General features: G+C 38.3%; 1 protein-coding gene across 1 annotated transcript; it reads right to left on the bottom strand.

The window, feature by feature from the left end:
• Positions 1 to 4,664: 4,664 nt before the first annotated feature.
• On the bottom strand, positions 4,665 to 17,136 carry LOC142340537 (uncharacterized). The gene is made up of 5 exons (XM_075391120.1): positions 14,766 to 17,136; positions 13,607 to 14,426; positions 11,952 to 12,194; positions 8,052 to 11,708; positions 4,665 to 5,293 (listed from the first exon to the last, which is right to left on the bottom strand). Exons 1-5 carry the CDS (start codon positions 14,881 to 14,883, stop codon positions 4,894 to 4,896), a joined length of 5,238 nt encoding a protein of 1,745 aa, XP_075247235.1. The 5' UTR covers positions 14,884 to 17,136; the 3' UTR covers positions 4,665 to 4,893.
• Positions 17,137 to 18,027: the final 891 nt, after the last annotated feature.

Here is an 18,027-nt window from a genome sequence, read left to right as displayed (position 1 = left end):
GACTTCAATTTTTTATACCGACTCTGTTCATTTTGAATTGCTTTGCTTAGCAACTGATGTTCAAATTCACTTTTAGCAGAATGAGAGAAGAGAGAAACTAGCCTAGAGAAGTCAAAAAGATTTCACGCAAAATGTCGAAAAAGCGGCAAAATGGTAAAGCGAAAAAAAGTTTGACGAAGTAAAAAAAAAACATAGCAGGACAAGTCCTGACGTACAATTCAAAAAATTTTCATTGACTAAATAGAAAAACCAGACCTAGAATGGACTAAGAGTGAATTGAGAAAACCATTTTTTAAAAATTCTGATAAAAAAATAAGAAAAAAAAACAGAAAATCAATGTGAAAATGCCGCATGTGAACAAAAAAACCACTAACGAGAAAAGAAAATTTAATTCACACAAAAAACTAGGCCTAGAATGAGCTTTGAAAGGATTGGGAAAACCATTTAGAAAAAAATCCGATCCAAAAAATCGAAAAAACAGTAAAAATCAGAGTGAAATTGCCGCATGTGAACAAAAAACCACTACCGAAAAACCGAATTTTTGTTCAAACACCATTTTCTCACTCTACTTTAAAATTAGAGCGAAAAAAATTCGCGCCGCAAAACCACTCGCTTTTTCGCTCCATTTCCTGTTTCGGCGTGACCAAAATCACTACTCCAATTTGACTTCAAAAATCATGAAAATGTGTGAACAGATCTTAAAAAAAAAAAAAGACAGCGCCCCAATACAATTCAAATTCTTTGAATTGTAAAAATACGAGCGCAATAATAGCCGGCTGAGAAGATGAGGGCGGCTATTAATAACTATATAACTTTGCGATTTCTCCTGACAGAGCACAATGCCCTCCCAGTTTGCTCTTAACACATATTTGCAGAAAAGCAAGAAATGGTCTCCAAAACATTTGGCTTAAATTTGCTTGAAACCAACTCGTGTAAGCCAATTGTCATACAATATTAAATTATGGCAAAATAGGGAGGCAGGCCGACAATTTGGTCTCCAATCCATTGCCTTATAGTGTGGCACACAAAACTCGGTCATCAGAGCTTCAAACCTGCGAAAAATCGGGGAAACATTGAGCAGCAATCAGGAACTCTGCCACCCATCCCAGGTAGCGATTAAACTTTCCGTAAAGAAGATAACCGACTAACATCGGTCAGGGGGCGGGGATCGAGGGCGCCGCTGTTGTGGGGGGGACGAGAGGAGGAAGAAGGTTGAAGTGGTGGTGGTGGTGGTGGGGGGGGGGGGGGGGGGGTCACACAATGAAATTCTGTCTCCAAAATAGTTTGGGTGAATCGCATACTTAGAGTCTAGTAAGCCGAAAGGCTCTAAGAGAACTTAATGCCCTCCCGACGTTACCTTTTTATCCCGTTTTTTAAGGACGAGAAGTCAAATGGGTCAGAAAAAACTCGGTCAAACGAAAAATCAAAAAAAGAACCACAGGACTAAAGTAATTGCTACAAACTTCGTTTGAGAGAAATTAAAAATGTGAAGAGATCTTTAGAAAAACAGCAACCCAAAACAATTCAGATTCGTGAATTGTAAAAAAAAAACGAACACCGCAATATAGCCTGGCTTCAGCTAACACCTTTGCAGCTATACTCTTCAGGGCAGCTATACTCTTCTAAAAAATACTCTTCATACTCTTCAGGGCTGGTCAAATTTGACGAAAGGACATAGCAAAAGCCATTAGGATCGTCTCTAACCAAAAAAAATGATTTAGCGCTTGTGGTATGACATCCGAGAAAAAAATTAATCTGCTACAAGTACATTTTGAAGAGTTCACTGCAATTCAGTTGTACATTCAGGCACATTTAACAGGAATCACGTTCACCTACCTTTTGTTAATTCCTGCATTATCAAGAAACCTATGAAATTCAGTGCATTGATGATTAACAAATTGCAATATAATGAACATAACAGACTAATTTCGGGCCAATTGCTCTCAAACAACTGGCGAGCTCGGTCGATTGTGGGTGGAACGATGTGCAGGGGTGTGAATTGGGGGTGAACTGGGGGTACGAGGTATGAAGTGGTCAAACACCAAGAACCGCCCTTAACACCATGAATTTATGTCTCCAGGAGAGTTGGGGTTACTCAATTTCTAAGAGAAATTAATGCCTTCCTCACGTTACCTGTCTATCCCGTTTTTTAAGGAGGAGAAGTCAAATGAGTCAGACAAAAATCGCTCAAAGGAAAAATCAAAAAACACCACAGGACTAAAATCATTGCTACAAATTCGTTTGAGAGCAATTAAAAACATCTTGATATGAGTATATTAACTACACAATTATTGGGGGTGGTTGAGGGAGGACGTGGTGGAGGGGGTCAAACTTTTAAGACTAAGAACCGCCTGTAAACAGTTTCGGTGAATCGCATACTTAGAGACTAATAAGGCGTTAGCCTGTAAGAATTCTGCTCGTTCACTTAATGCCCGCCGACCGCTACCTGTTTATCCCGTTTTTGAGGACAAGTCAAATGGGTCAGACAAAAAATCGACCAAGCAAAAAATTCGCATAAGAAAGACCACATGACTAATATTATTGCCAAACTTCGTTTGAGAGCAATTAATAACCACTAAACAGAATAAACAGTTGTTTTTTCTATTTACATTGTGTTCATTTAAAACAAAAATATCGGAACCTTGAAATTCTGAACTTAATTTCTTCATTTTATGTCTATGCCAATACGTTAGCCTTGACCCGTTTTATTTGATTGAAGTGCTTGCCTAGTTACAAAACTAGACGAAGCGTAAAACTAGATTGGCAAGAAAGGCGAAAACTTAAAAAACTGCTATTTTCTGAATTAATTGTCTTGATTTGAATAAATCCATTACCTACAATGTGAAACCAAGAAAGAACTTCAATTTGGTTTAATCAGAAAGCCTTTGACAACTGTTTTCAGTTTGTCCCCTATCCACTGCAAAACAGTTATCCGAGTTTGGTTAAATTTTTGCAAAAATTTAGATCACTTGATGTGTTTATTTAGTGAATCTATTTCCTGGTCGCAATTGATAGAAAACTGCAGCCAATTAGGGCATACACCTTAGAACTGTTTTCTCTTCCCCTGGTAGAATCACAAATTTCCACCAGTGCCTGATATTTTCGCTCCAAATTTGTTTCCTCTTTAGACAATAAAAACATACAGCGCATTGTAAATTTGTGAACACAGATTCCAGGAAACTAAAGAGGAAAAATAACGGATCCATAAACTGCTCAAAGCCATCAGGACTAAATTGATAGATTTTTTTAGAGGTGGCAAGCCGATACAATTCGTGCAATTATAATGAGGTCTTTCCCATTATAGGTCTCGACTCCCCAACTTAGTAGTCAGGTAACCTATACCCACCCCCCCCCCCCCCCCCTAAATCATAGTTAACATACCATAAGGGGGGCTATAATTTCGTGGGGGCGGGGGGGGGGCTATAATGGGAGATCCTAATAAGGGACTGAAACTTTGTTATGCATGATCGCTTTCCAACAGGGTGAAGAAAACATTTCACTGAATTCAACATTGGAAAGATGCAGAATCCAAATGGTCAGCTCAGTTGTTTTAGAAGACAAGATGACTTTTAACTGTTCAATTTAATAAAAAATGACGTTAAGCAGAAACCATTATCGTAGGCGCAACTGCTGTTATATCTTTACAATTGGAAAAACAAAAGCGACTAACGTCGGAAGAATTGCTCTCGAACAACCAAACCAGTGGGAGCTCTGATCACTTGCAGTCTGCTTCAGTCCGGGGGGGGGGGGGGAGTAGCCTGAGGATGACGAAGAAGTTCACTGGGGGACGGCAAATGACGTCATTAGATGTTACTATATACCACTATTAAGAATTAAAGATTTAAAGAGGAAAAATGACACCAATTTCGGCGAACTTTCATTTGACTGTTGGTATGGAATTGCCACCACTTGAGTCAGCTGCTTGAAATTGTTAGTGGTAGAAAAACTAAGATCACGCAAAACGCAAAATTCAAGGGCTTAATAATCACTCGAAATAGCGGTACAGACCGAAGAGGTAATGTACAAAAACATAGGCAATGTTCGAAAAGAAAAAAGTTCAAACATTAAGTCATCAACAAAAATCAAGTCATGAACAAAAATCAAGTCTAAAAAAAGAATCCCGTGTAATACCAATACTCCTCTTCGAGTCGCAAGACACGCGTTTACAATAAATGCTTCAAGCTTTGTTCGAGAGCAATTAATAACACCAATCTGTGAACAATAAAACTCCAATTTCGTTCATGAAGGGATAACAAAACCGATCCAAACATTCATGAGAAAAGCTAAGTCGGACCTACACAATTGTCACAAACTTTTTCGAGAGCACTTTACCCATCAAAGCTTGAGTGCAAAAAAGCGTGTATGACAATCATGTGTTTTTAATTTCTGCTATAGATGTAGATGCAAATGAGGTGACTTGAGTTATCGATCAAATCGAAGTGTCCTTTTCGAGTACTATTTATATTTACAACGAAAGTCGGTGAACAGGGTCGGCTACATCAGGAAAAGCTTCTCTTACAACTGATAAAGTTTCAGGTTCCTTCTCAATACCAACTTTGAGCTGTTGTAACAATTGAATCCCAATTATTACTCTCTGACTAACTAAGTAGTTCTTTCGCTCGTTAAACTCAAGCACAAATTCCTTTGAATGTTCAAAATACGGATATTAATTGAAAACTTAATTAGAAAAAATGATTAATCTAGCGAAGTGATTCAAAATAAAAGCAAAATACGTGTTTTTAACGTTTGAACTTAACATGAAGTTCACTAGGTGTACAAATCTATCAGCTGTTGGAATAACAAGTATATTGCAATTGATGGCTCTGACCGATTCATTCGCTACAGCCGCTAAATTTGATCAAATCCCCAAATATTCACCTGAGGTGGGAACTGTTAAAATGCATTGGTGGGGTTTTCATACTCATTCACTGGTCTTTGTTCATATTCTGGACTGCTGTCTTGTAAAAAGGAGTCGTGATGGTTCGCATATTGGACATGTTTGGAATTTTCCGATATGCTCTGCTTTTTTCCAATTGTGTTATTGTTCACTTTTGGGCGGTTCATATTCGGCAGCATTGCGTAACCGTTTTTGATTACGTAATTGTTGGTCTTAGCGGTTGGGTTTTGGTGTGGTTGGTGGGTTGGGTTGTTGTTGTTATTGTTGTTGTTGTTCAATAACAATGGCGAGTCCTCTTTCATGTTTTGATAGCTTTTCGTATCGCTGTAATTAAGATTGTTCATGTTTGACTCTGGCTTATGTTTCCTCTCCATTGGTGTACTCGCCGTCAGAGTTCTGAAACAAGCAAAATATTGCAAGTTAGCTTTAACGACAGCCTATTATCGAGAAATATTTGGATAAAACTGATTAAGGGAAACCACCAGAATTTACGAAATTTGAAGCGAGCAAAGAAATTAAGTGAACACAGATGGGAAAGAAAGTACAAGTGGTCTTTTTCAGTCAAAAATTCTAAAAAAAAATCGCATTCACAAGCCCCAAAATTTTTCGAAATAAAGCTAACTTTTGAATCATTAAAATAGTTTTCACTTAGTTATTTTTCTTGTTGTTCGTCAACATTTTGTGAAACAGCTATTTGGAAACTGGACAAAATGGACTAACAAGAACAATGAAAGACTCATGTTGTAAAAACTCGCCAAAAATAAATACGTGAAACATTTTTAAAAACAATATCAATAATGATATTAAAATGGGCAGATTCTAAACTGATTACTCGGATTCGCCAAACCAAAAAGATTGTTGAAAAATTCTTTGAGGAAATGTAAATTAAAATATTCTCAGTAGTTCTATTCAATGAATTTATTAACCTGGTAATCGAATACTCTCCTCGGGATAATTTTATCAAAAAGTGAGAAATTTGACGGAGTATGTCGCTAAAATGCTAGAACTGCAATAATTAACTGAATATTGTCCAAAAGTTAAAATTTGCAAAATTAGGAACACTTAAAACGTCAACACAGATAGTCATTCAAAAGCCACGCATGAACCCTTTGCACCTCATTCCAGAAAGATCAACCAGGACAACTCATTGACAAGTTTTCATGAGCAAAAAGAATATTTACAACTCAAGAAAAAAGCACAAAAAAATAACTCGTTGTTAAAATTCAACAAATTGAGCAAAAGTATTTGAATATCGAACACAAATTGACCTTCAGATGATGCATAAAAAAGCATTCCTGAATTTCCTTGATTGAATAATTTTAACAAGGAGGTTCGGTAATATGAGCTTGCATATAATGTTCACACCACGCCCATCCCTATTTTTGACTTAATTATCTACCAAATGAGGAAGAAAGAAAACTTTCAAATATTCATATAACGATTGAAAATAACTGGTGTACCAAGACAAAAATTTGCTTTAAACTCAAACAACTGAATGAATTTAAAAGATGCCGCAATAGAAAGGGATGAGATCTGCATTTAATCAGAAAATACAGAAAAAATGCATTAAACAGAAAAACAACAAAACATTAATTACGGGCACACAACAATGTTTTTTCCCCAAAAAATACTTAATAACAACGTCAAAATAGCATCAGATATAACCTAACACAAACTAACTAACTTGTAACTCACTAGAAAATTCATCATACCTGTCCATAATGAGACTAAGTAACAAGTTGGGTGAGAAAAGAACGAAAAAGGTCAAAGCTAAACATAGTCGGCAGATTGCCAGAAAATAGCCGTGATAGACGCTTGTGGCCATCCATGAATTGAAACAACTTTAGAAATCAGATAGACAGATTGGCCACCAGTCCTTTCACCTAGAATTTTTATTTAGATTCGGACAGTCATTTTTTACATACGCTCTATAAGGAAAAGCCCTAATGGCGCTTTTTAACAATTATTATTCGAAATCAAAAACTAAAGACTCTAATACACAAGAATTGGGGCATATACGTTTGGCACCATTTAGATGTACACTATTGATCTTAAACTAGTAAATGTTCAACAAAAGTTCATTAAGTGAGTTCAGAAGTCATTTTTAGAGTGAGGTAAGTCATTGAAAAAGTCAATTCCAAGAAGTCAGTGTAAGACAAAACTCAAGAGTAAAACAAAAATCAGCGAATGTTCAGAAAATTTGAACCTCAACATCTCATTAGTAAAAAAGGAATTCATAAACTTTTTTATATAGTCTGCGCTTGACGTGCTTCCCAAATCTACCACTCACAACACTCTACGATGAACATATCGATCGGCCAAAACTGACTGGACGAAAAAAAATCAGTTGAGACATAGGTCCTCCTCAAATAAGGTGGATCGGATAATCTGAATGCTTTGCACGGTTCAAAATGTCCAAGTTTTAAAACTTAAATAGATGAGGAAACATTTTCATGCTTTAACATAAATTCCATGGTAATTTTTCCACCAAGCAAAGAACACAAAAAATACTTCAAAACAAGGCAACTCAAGAGTTACCACAAAACTCAATTTCTCTCAAGAGTTGGGGCATCGACAAAAATGGAAGAAAAGAATTGACACAAAGCCGAAAAACTATGAAAGATTTTTTACAGTGCAATTGATTACCTTTTGGGACACAAATTGATGAGAATTTTGCGTAAGCAATGGAAAGGATCAGAAATTTCAAGAATTGCTACTTTCAGTTTCAACATTGCAGAAAAACAAGAAAAATAACCCATTCCAACTAAGTTTCACAGAGCTGCGTTGGGGGAGAGTGTATAGCTGATAAAATTAAATAATTGCTAACTGTTGCCATTAGCTACTTCAAAGCTCACTCGAAGAAAAAACCCAAAAAATCAATTTAAAACTGGATAAAAAAATCAATGCATTAAAGAAAAGAGATAGCTTCAAAAGTGGTTGAATATAGTTAAAATTCGCGCCTGAATTTCATATTTATTGGATTTTGAATTTAAAAATTTTTTCTGCCGAGTGCCAAGATTTTGAATATGATTTTTTTCTGTTTAACTACTTTTCTATTGCAATCATGATTCGTCAATGATGAATGACATCACGATACTAAATTAAATTTTATTTTGGAGAAAACCTTGATGAGGTTAACAAAATTCGTACTCACTTTCTTGCGGTACTGTAGTCATGGTGATCAGCGTCGAACACCAACTCGGCGTCAGACAGGTATATTGAATTGTAACTGAATGTGCCTGCGACACTATCACTGAACTCCTCGTGAAATGGGCTGGCAGGCTTCTCGTGTCTGAGCTGATTGCACACCCGCATGTAGCTGCGCGATACCTCGCCATCGTTGCAAGATTCGTTCTGGCTTATGGCCGCAACGCTCATTGCCGACGACAGTAAGCTGGATATATCGTCCGTTAGTCCATCACGTACAGCCAACACACTGTAATTAGTCTGAGAATTTGAGTTGGAGCACAAAGTGGGCTGTGTTTGAACTGAGCCAGAAGAACATGGATAGTCCCATTTCGAGAGAGTTCCGGTTCGATGAGTGCCCGGGGAGTCCGAGTTGCGAATCTGAGGCAATAAAGATCCATGGCCTTCATTCAAATCGGTATTGCTGAGGTCCATATTTGATGGGGTAACGTAAATTGGACTGTAAAACCCAGGATCATTGTCATTGTCGTCACTTCCTCCATTTTCACTGAAGTAGAGCAGCCTCAAAAACGAATCCAAGAAGTTTAGGATATCAAAAAATGTTGGACGTTTACTTGGCTTTGTATTCCAACAATTCTCCATGAGCCTTCCCAGCTCAGGGACGCACGCTTCTGGTGGCTCCAATCTTCCCCCTGATTTGACAAAATGGAGCACATCAACATTGTCTTTTCCAGGATATGGTTGGTTACCAAGTGTCATGATTTCCCAGAAAACAACACCATAACTCCACACGTCAGATTGGGAGGTGAAAATTCCGTCAATCAAGGATTCCGGTGACATCCAACGCACTGGCATTAGGGCGTTACCTGTTTTCCTGTAGTACTCTTGTTTGTACACATCGCGAGCCAGGCCAAAATCTCCCACTTTCACAATATACTCACACTGAGCTCTGGCCTCTTTTAAGACTGGATCCAGAATTCTTGAAACCAGACAATTCCTGGCGGCTAAGTCTCTGTGTAACATGTGATGTTCACTTAGATAGTTGCAGCCATTGGCAATATCAATAGCAAACATGATCTGATCTTTAATCGACAATACTTCTTTGAAATTGTTCGAGTGGTCTGAATGCTCATCAAAATCATCATCAGGTCGCGATTGTCTCAAAAACGTCAGTAGGTCACTCTGCATCAATTCCATCACTATACCTATAGGCTCACTGTCCATGCAAATTCCATAAACTTCAACAATATTAGGATGTTCAAAGTTGCGCATCAAAATTGCTTCTTGGATGAAATCCTGCTTTTGTTCGATTCCAGCGTTACTGTTCAAAAACTTAACAGCGATTCGTGCATTAGCAATTGATCCTTCTCTGAGACGTGATATCGCAGAATAAACTTCACCAAACGCACCTGCTCCAATTAAGTTATCAATCTGAATATAATTTGCTTTAATCATTTTGAGACCTTGCAGAGAATCGAACTTCTTACTTCCCGTATAGTTGGTTCCTACGTAGTACAGGAGGTCATTCTCCGTTCTGAAGGGAGCCTCTTGTAACAAACTAATTCGATTCTTCATACTGTTCATTGGCAGAGTGTTGGCCACAGCCACTTCCGACAGACGTTTCTTTTTGAATTTAGAAATAGCGCACCAATTTCGACAAGAAATAAACACCAAAACAAGTAGAAACATTCCACTAAAAGCACACACTAAAAAGGCCGCTTGTGACGTAAGAGCAAGTCCAAAAAATGAGCTATCGTCTGAAGAAACAGCATCGGAACTGGGATCAGGTATCAAATAGGCAAATGAGGAATTAGCACTTTTGCTGAAATTGCTTGTTCCGTACTCCGTTTGAACTCGAACTCTCAGAATCAACCCTATTGTGATATCTTTCCCAATGTCAAAATCGACGCTTGTCTCGTTACCCTCGTAAATCAACGAGCAGTTCCTATCTTCAAGACGTGCTGCTGCGTTCACGACGCATGATTGCAGTTGAAACGCCAGTGAGGTACTTTCCGGACAGTTGAGTTTCTTAGGGCGTCGCATTATAACTCGAAGTATTTTTCTATTTCGGTGCAACTCGGGTTTAGCTGGCGTTTCGGGGTTGCCTGGCAACGTTCGAACTGTCAGCGACGAATCTTCAAAACGTGTCAAAGCTTCATCCAGGCCGTATGCTAAGTAGGACTCTACCTTTTGGTAGACTGCTGTTAGTCTAACATTGTACTCTGTGAACAATTGCAGTTGTTTGAAGTAAAACTCAACCAACTTCCCGTCGCGTCCTTCAAGGTCTTCATCAACTTGAGTATCAATTAATATTCCTTCTTCCTTGTTGGACATATCATAGACACTCGCCAGAACTGATCGGACATCAGAAACTATAAAGTTCCGCCACGAAACTTTTAAACTGTTTCCATCCACACTTTCCAAGATCAATTTAGATGGCAACTCGTAAGTCCGCTGTTGTGAAGACTTCACTTCCGACTCCAATTTTTCGTGAGCAGCGTGAAAGGAAGTCACGCCAAATCGGTAGTAGGTTCCAGGTTCGAGACCGGACAAAGCCCTCATGTACGGCTTGCCACCCGAGTGTCTTGCAGGATTAGTAGGGATAAATGTATCAAACTTTTTCGTATTTGTACAATCACCATTGATTACTTTACACCCGTAAATATTGAATCTGAGATCATCTGATGGCCCATTCAGTTGCATCGGGTTCCCAAAAATAAGCAAAATGCTGGTTGGATTCAAACTAGTGACGGAAAGCTCGCCGAGCATTGACGGAGGTCCAATCGAAGTACGGTAGTACATAGCGGGGCTGAGCATCGGGTGTTGGTAACTGAACTCATTAGTAACAGCAACTTGAAACACATAGCGAGTATCTGCTTTCAAATTCATGATGGTATAGTTGTGTCCTACGAGCGCGATGGTATGGATGCAAGAACAGGAGTTGTTAAACAAAGAGAACTGATTGGTGAAACCACAATTCTCATACACGGACGAAGGTTTTACACTTTTGTAATAAATAGAGAAAACTACCGTTGGCATCTTATTCTTCAAGCAACGTAAGTCATCAATGAAACTCGGCTCGAAATCGGATGAGAATCCAAGTGTGATGGAATAATGGGTCATGGATAGCAAAGATGGCACAACTGTGTAGTTCCGAGGAATCAGGCACTTCTCAGGGGGCATCTGTTGCATGTCATGATTAAAAGCCACAATATCTGTGAATTCTTTCTGAGGTTGAACGGGGGGCAAAGGAAGCTCACTTGCAGTTACCACCCTACCCTCTCTCGACACACTATTCACATGTTCATAGCTTAGACGCCCAGGCTCCCGCTTTGTAATCCAAGTGACGCCTTGAGTGTCTGCAGTGGCTGATATAATCGATGACATCGGAGGAATTTTATCATTTCCTTTGCCATCATCATTACCTATCTCTCTTTCTTTACATATGCAACCATCGGCAGACATTGTGACAAATTTGAAATCGGCATTGCTCTGTCCTTTTTGTCCATCATGTTCACCTTTCTCAACAGTTAGAATTAGTCGCTCGTTTTCTTTGGAAAGTGGGTCTACCAGTAAAGACGATCCCAATCTATCGCCCAGGATCTGGTGACATGTTTTAATGTGTTCAACACTGCAACCAAACACCTCCTCTGCCGAAAGGTCACTAAAACAGAACATACACAGGTAAGGCAGGTAAACCTACAACTCACCACTGTCGTTGACAAAACTACTCGTAGAAAGTTCATGTCCTTTGTCTTACAAGACACGAATAAAAAGGCAGCTGGTACATTTAATTTTCAACGCTTGAGCAACTTGGGTGTTATGAATAACACAGCAAACACGCACTAGCTGTTGAAAAGAATGCACAAATTTTTGATTACCTTGTATTATGTGCTATTTATTTTACCTGTTAGCAAGAATGTTGTCGATGTTTTTGGGATCTTCAACCGGGTACAGCAGATACGCCTGCTGGTCCACTTCGTGTATGATCCTGTCTCCACTCTCGCTAGGATAGGACCTCGTTCTATATACCTCAACTTGGTGGACACTCTTCATGCCAGAAGTTGTGTTCTCCATTATAAACGTCACCAGTCCAGACAAATGCGGATCCACAACCAGCGACACAATTCTACTCCGCTCACCCACACAGCTAAAGGTTCAAACAAAACTATTATAGATAGACGCTCGCGAGAATTCCTTTTCTATTTTTAAGTCCATAACCAATGAGATCCAATCACCTTTGAACAAGGTACAAAAGGAGCCTGGAAAGTTTTCGGACACGCATTTTACTTTTCTTCAGTAAGCTTGTTTTCCACTCTAAATCTTGTTCCAATATTCGAAAATGTATGGTATATTTTTTGAGGTACTCATTATATAGTTATAAATAGGCTGTTAGAGAGAAGTCTTGGCAAGAAAGAATAGCGGTAACAGGCTTCAACAGTTTTTGCTTAAAAAATTTATTAATACCTGTTTTCAAAACTAGTTTTGTTTAATTATAATTCTTAGTGTTTTGTTAATAAAAATTGGGCTAGATTTTTCGATCCCCATGGCATATCTGATTAGCACAGTTCGGTTCAAAATATGTCTCAAATAACCGTTTTTAATTACGTAACAGTGATAACAATTGCCCCAAAACTTTGAGCTCAAAATTCGTCGAATTTCTTCGGGAATTTCTTGTTTTGGCAATTTGAAAATTAAAGCTACATTAAAAATTTTTCTATGCCAAAATACCCGATGCATCAAAGCTCCGATGTCTATTGCATAATAAAGGGAAGTTCTAAAAGTAAATTCCTTTGAGGGATTAGCCAATTAGTGCTCGAAGTAACAGCAGCCGTATTTTCTTAATCACAAATCATTGTAATTAAAAAGTTCTTTCCAAAATGAATTTTTCGTTCATGAGACATTGTCCGATTTGAAAAAACTTACGTTATTTTGACTTACTTATGTTTACAGGTCTAGCTAAGATTTAAAAGTTGTATATTTTGGCACATTGTACATTTTGGGCATTCGGTATATTGTTCTAATCCCGTACTTTGAGTATCCAAAACATTGGAGTAGTCACCAAGAGAGTGTCAACAAGTTAACATTCTACCTTCACAAATGGAGTTTCATTTGCTTCTGATTAATAAATAAACCACACATTCGGGTTTGCATTACGTGTCACGTGAACGGAATCAAACATAGCCGACAGATTCCCGAACATAACTGCGAAATTATCTGGCTTGCTACGATAACTAGATAGAAAGAGATAAAGAAATTTTTCTGATCATTGACGGCGGTAAATAAAAAACTATCAAAACTGCATACAAAAAAATTAAATTGCTTTCCCAAGAAGTATTAACTTTCATTAAATAGGTGTCCTTCACTTCCCTTGAATCATCAAATGATTGAGTTATTTATCGCAAAATTCAAAAAAGGTCAAGCGAAAAACACACACATGTACAACAATTGCTTCAAACTTAGTTCGAGAGAAGCTAAAACAACTAAATTCAAAACACAGCACACGAACTTCGTTAAAATTGATTTCATCATTCAATTAAGAACAGAATATAGAAAGCTTACTTGAAAATCTCCTTCTTATGAGCTTGAGCCACTCCAGGGTCAGAAAAGTTGCCCAACAAGTCGTACATATAAATGATTCGACCTCTATTTTCGACCCAGTACAGCATGAGTTGTATGTAATCGACAACTAGTAAATCCGAGTCATCCATCACAAGTACAATTCTCTGCGTTTGCTTTGTCATCATGTTGAAACGCACAATAGAAGCTCTAGAGTTCTGGTCAATCCAGTAAAGCTCATTTCGAAACATGATATAGGTAACGGAACTAATTTTAGTTGTGGAGGTTGTCCCAAATGTAACTTCACTTTGAGAGTGTTGTGTATCAGAGCTGAATATTGTCTCGAACTTATGATCCAGTTTATCATACAGATGCACTGTTCTGGGCGAAGCAACCAGGTATTTCGGAACAGGATTCGCTATCTTACACTTGCCCCAGTAAACTTTCGTTTTGTTCATAACTTTAGTGTACCTGCTCACCCGTAGTTGGAACTGGAACTCTTCGTCAATTTTTCTGTCCCGAATAATAAACCAAGTTTGGTTCGCCGCAACTGTTGTCGAGTTAAACTGCTGCCTCTGCTTCAATTTTTTGTCTCGACTAGTTGACGTTGTGAAAACACGCCAGAAGATGGTGTAGTTGCGGATGTCCAGTATACCCACGGGACGCCTCCACCGGATTTCAATGTCGGCGACGTACGATGGCGGTCGAAGGACGAAACGATGAGAAACATAACTCTGCAGTCCCCAGGGAAAGTAATCCCCATTGTAAATTCGATTGAGTCCATCTTGAAAACTCTGGTGCCCATAACCACCCGAAAAATCATCTGAAAAACAGGATAAAATTTAAAAAAACACCAACTGTCCAAAAGCAGCCTACCAAAAGGTTTTAAATAAAACTAGTACCAGTGGTCACCACCACTCTTTTTTCTAGACAACCATACCCCATTATCTATTGGTTTCCCGGATACGTATCAAGATCATACAGAAACTTTCAGAGCTTTAACAGACGGAGCCTTAACTATGATGCTCCAAAATAAAGCACCTGTTTGTTTTTCATTAGAACCTTTGAGCCTTTTATTGTCTTTGAAGACATTAGCTATTCATTTTATACGGACTATTCTAATGAATCAAAAGATTCCATGCATTTTCAAAGAAAAACTTACAATTGCTTCCAAGTACCACGTTTTGTAGACTGATTGTTAAAATGATAAACGATAATGCCATCAATGATAGTTGGCTACAGCGTGGTTTTGGCAATACCACTAACATATTAAAACACATGAGATAAACGAACAAAAATTAAAATTGAAATTCATCAATAAGCTCACAAAAACTGAATTATGAAGCATTTCGGACGCCAAACATAACACAGACGAAAGTGTACGCCAATTTGCACAAAAATAACAGAGGTAAATGCTCAAAAATTCCTGCTTGTTTTGCTACTTAATTTGGGAATAAGGCGTCCTTTTAAAACTGACGCAGGGAGCAAGATTAAAGTGGTAAGAAATTGGGACAAGATTCAAATTGTGGGTTTCAAATGTTGGAACATTGGGCAATGAGGAACATATCCAAAAAGGTTCGCCAACCAAACAGGCTAAATGTTGAGAGATAAACTTTTAATAAATCCTGCTGGGGAAAGTTTTATGAGAAAGTGGAATCCAATTCGGTACTAGGACGCAACCCCTGCACATGTGTGAAAACATTTCCTCAACTATAGTGCTCTAGGTAGGTCTTTCCCTCTCACTCGCTCTTTATCGTATTTCGCACCAATACCGCACGACGTTCGTAATTGCGCTTAAGCATTGTCACTTTTCGTGCCTCCGATTGATCACACACTTCCAGCTAAAACCGCTTCCGGGGAGGGGCGATTAACACACTCTGAATCGTTAGATATCTAAGAAGGTAGCTTGGGTGCGGGAATCTAATTTAGGGCTGAATATTGAGCAGGGCCTAAAGATCCAATACCCCACGGGGCTTTGCTGAGCTTTATTTTGCGGCCAGGCTACGACGCTACAAAGCAGTATACGGGAATTGGGTTCAAACCCGAGGCACCAAACTAAGGGGCGGGGGTAGTAGATTGTTGAGGCAGCAACAGTTGAAGTCCACTAAGGTATGTATGTGTGTGCGTGTGTCGGAAAGGTAAGATAGGAAAGGTTTTGCCAAGTTTCGTCGGAATATAAAGCAGATGTTTGTAATCGCTAATGCTTTTTAATCCCTTGCCAGGGCTGATCCCGCTGCGAACATAATGCACACAAACATTGAGATTAAGACTAGTGGAATGCTTGTCAAAGATAGCGCAACCCTCTCTTTCTCTCACTCAATATCATTACAGTGCGCACAGATTTATACACTAACATATAAGTCAATCCAACATTACGAACCAAAACCGAACGTTTTGGGTAGAGGTAAGAATTTATTGAACAAAAAGAGGTCTCCTTGCCATACAACCCATAATTCATAAATTTCGCTTTTTTCAAATATACGAAACGATGCCAGTTAAGCTGAACAAATTAACTGAAGGATAGTAACATAACATCATGCGTCTCAAATAATAATTCATTCATCACGTCAACAGGTTTGCACAATGTCTTAAAACGACAGCGGGAAATTATATAAGAAGGGAAAAATCGCTCTTAATAAAACCGTTAATTTGTATGCATTGCCTCAAATTGGTTACTTACACGATCGGCTCAATGATCAGCCATTAACAGGCAGTGGTAAGCAAAAAGTCTTGACAAAAACTGGGATAATAAATAGATAGCAGTTAAGCAACAATGAATAAAAGATTTATTGGAGAGCTATAAAAGCTCGGTTAATGCGGTCACTTAGGGAAAGAGATCCTTTAATACCAGAACAAAGGGATAGCCAATTTGCATGGAAAACATTGACAAGCATGCTATCTGTACAGTTTAGCGTCTCTTCAGGAAGTAATCCTCTTGTCCGTATGAGTTGAATGGAAACAACGAACAACACACAACAAAAAGATCCAAGCAAATGTAAACAAAGTTAATGACAGGTGAGCAGGAAGATGCTATTTACACTGACAATTAAATCCCACCACTCTCTACTACTTGTCACAGGCAACCAAGTACCCACGCAAACAGTGGAACACTTCACACACCACTTGGCTGCTCGTCTTGCTTGCCTGCCTTACCAACCAACTGTGTCCGTTCCCTCCGAGTGGTCGAAACTGCCTTGTTACCTGACGCTTGTTTAATCAATAATCGCTCCCTCTGTTTATATCCCTCACTTATGTATAGCAACCTACTTTGACAAGAACACACGCCTTGCGAGACACAACGCTCTACTCGATAGGGATCTGTTAATACCATTAGTTTAGGGTTTGCTTTTAATAAACATTGTGCAAAATTCACTTATCAAAGAGAATTCTGATACTTCAGATTGCCTGGATAGCTAAATGATTTTAAAACATGTCTCTTAATTGTTACAATCCAACATATTTATTAGGGATTAGAAACCAAGTAGCCTCGCATTTTACAGAATCATTTTAATCCTACTGATTTCTCATAGTGACTACAAAATACCGGCAAGTTAAAGCTATAAAACTTAATATAATGTAGATGAGGCCTCTGGACTTCTCGTTGACTTACAGAACTCAAAAGAGGTTAGAAACTTCAGAACTTTAGAAATCGCTACGCCAACAGTTATATAGCTCTGTTTCTATTGCTGTTAATAAAAATCAACAATAAAATTGGGCTTGCTCACTAAGTTAATCAACCAAGAAGTCATTATTTCATACTTTTTCATGTGTCCCACTTTTATAAGATTTCGCGTTTGATATCGACTAGAATTCGAACTTAATTAGTTTTGCGGTCACTATCCACGATGTGTCACGCAAATCAAGCTGATAAAATGGTATAAAATGAGCGATCAACTGAGCAAACGTCTTGGAAAAAATTCTTGTAAGCCTAAAGCACGTTTCTTCGAAAACTTCATTGGAAGCCCAATTTTTCGCGAGAGAAAAAGCATTTACTTTTCAAAGGCGAACAAAGGAGATTGTTGAAAATACTATACATTCAAAAAATAACGTTGGCCAAGAGCATTTTTGTTAAGGTCTACAATTGATTCAATATGGGAAATAACTTCATAGTTTGCTCATTGTTTAAAACCATAAAGACACAACCGAGCCTATTGACGATTTCTGCGATCTCTTTACTCCTACAATAATATCAAGGAGTTCAGGAGAAAATGTTGCTCCCAGAAAACCGATTATTAAAGATGAAACATCAAACATTCGGAAAAAGTTATCGAAAAATAGGACGCGAACAAAGATTTTGACGACGATCGCGAATTCGAACGAAAATTTTTTCTTTGGCTAAGAGCAACAGCGTAAAGAACTACAACTAGAAAAAAAATATGAAATTAACTCTAGAAAAAACGAGTTGATGAAAAAGAATTCTTTGG

The sequence above is a fragment of the Convolutriloba macropyga genome, chromosome 1 (genome assembly GCF_964194025.1).
Source record: "Convolutriloba macropyga chromosome 1, txConMacr16.3, whole genome shotgun sequence".
NCBI classification, from domain to species: domain Eukaryota; kingdom Metazoa; phylum Xenacoelomorpha; order Acoela; family Convolutidae; genus Convolutriloba; species Convolutriloba macropyga.
The sequence above is the reverse complement of the archived record's forward strand: the minus strand, read 5'-3'. Positions and strand labels throughout refer to the sequence as shown.

Excerpts from the sequence above, each read along its gene's own strand:
- LOC142340537 (XM_075391120.1), bottom strand. The coding sequence starts at position 14,883 with ATGTGTTTTAATATGTTAGTGGTATTGCCAAAACCACGCTGTAGCCAA. Across the intron at positions 12,195-13,606 it reads CATAAGAAGGAGATTTTCAA|CTGTGTGGGTGAGCGGAGTA; the intron begins GTAAGCTTTCTA and ends TTGAACCTTTAG. Across the intron at positions 11,709-11,951 it reads GACAACATTCTTGCTAACAG|TGACCTTTCGGCAGAGGAGG; the intron begins GTAAAATAAATA and ends GTTCTGTTTTAG.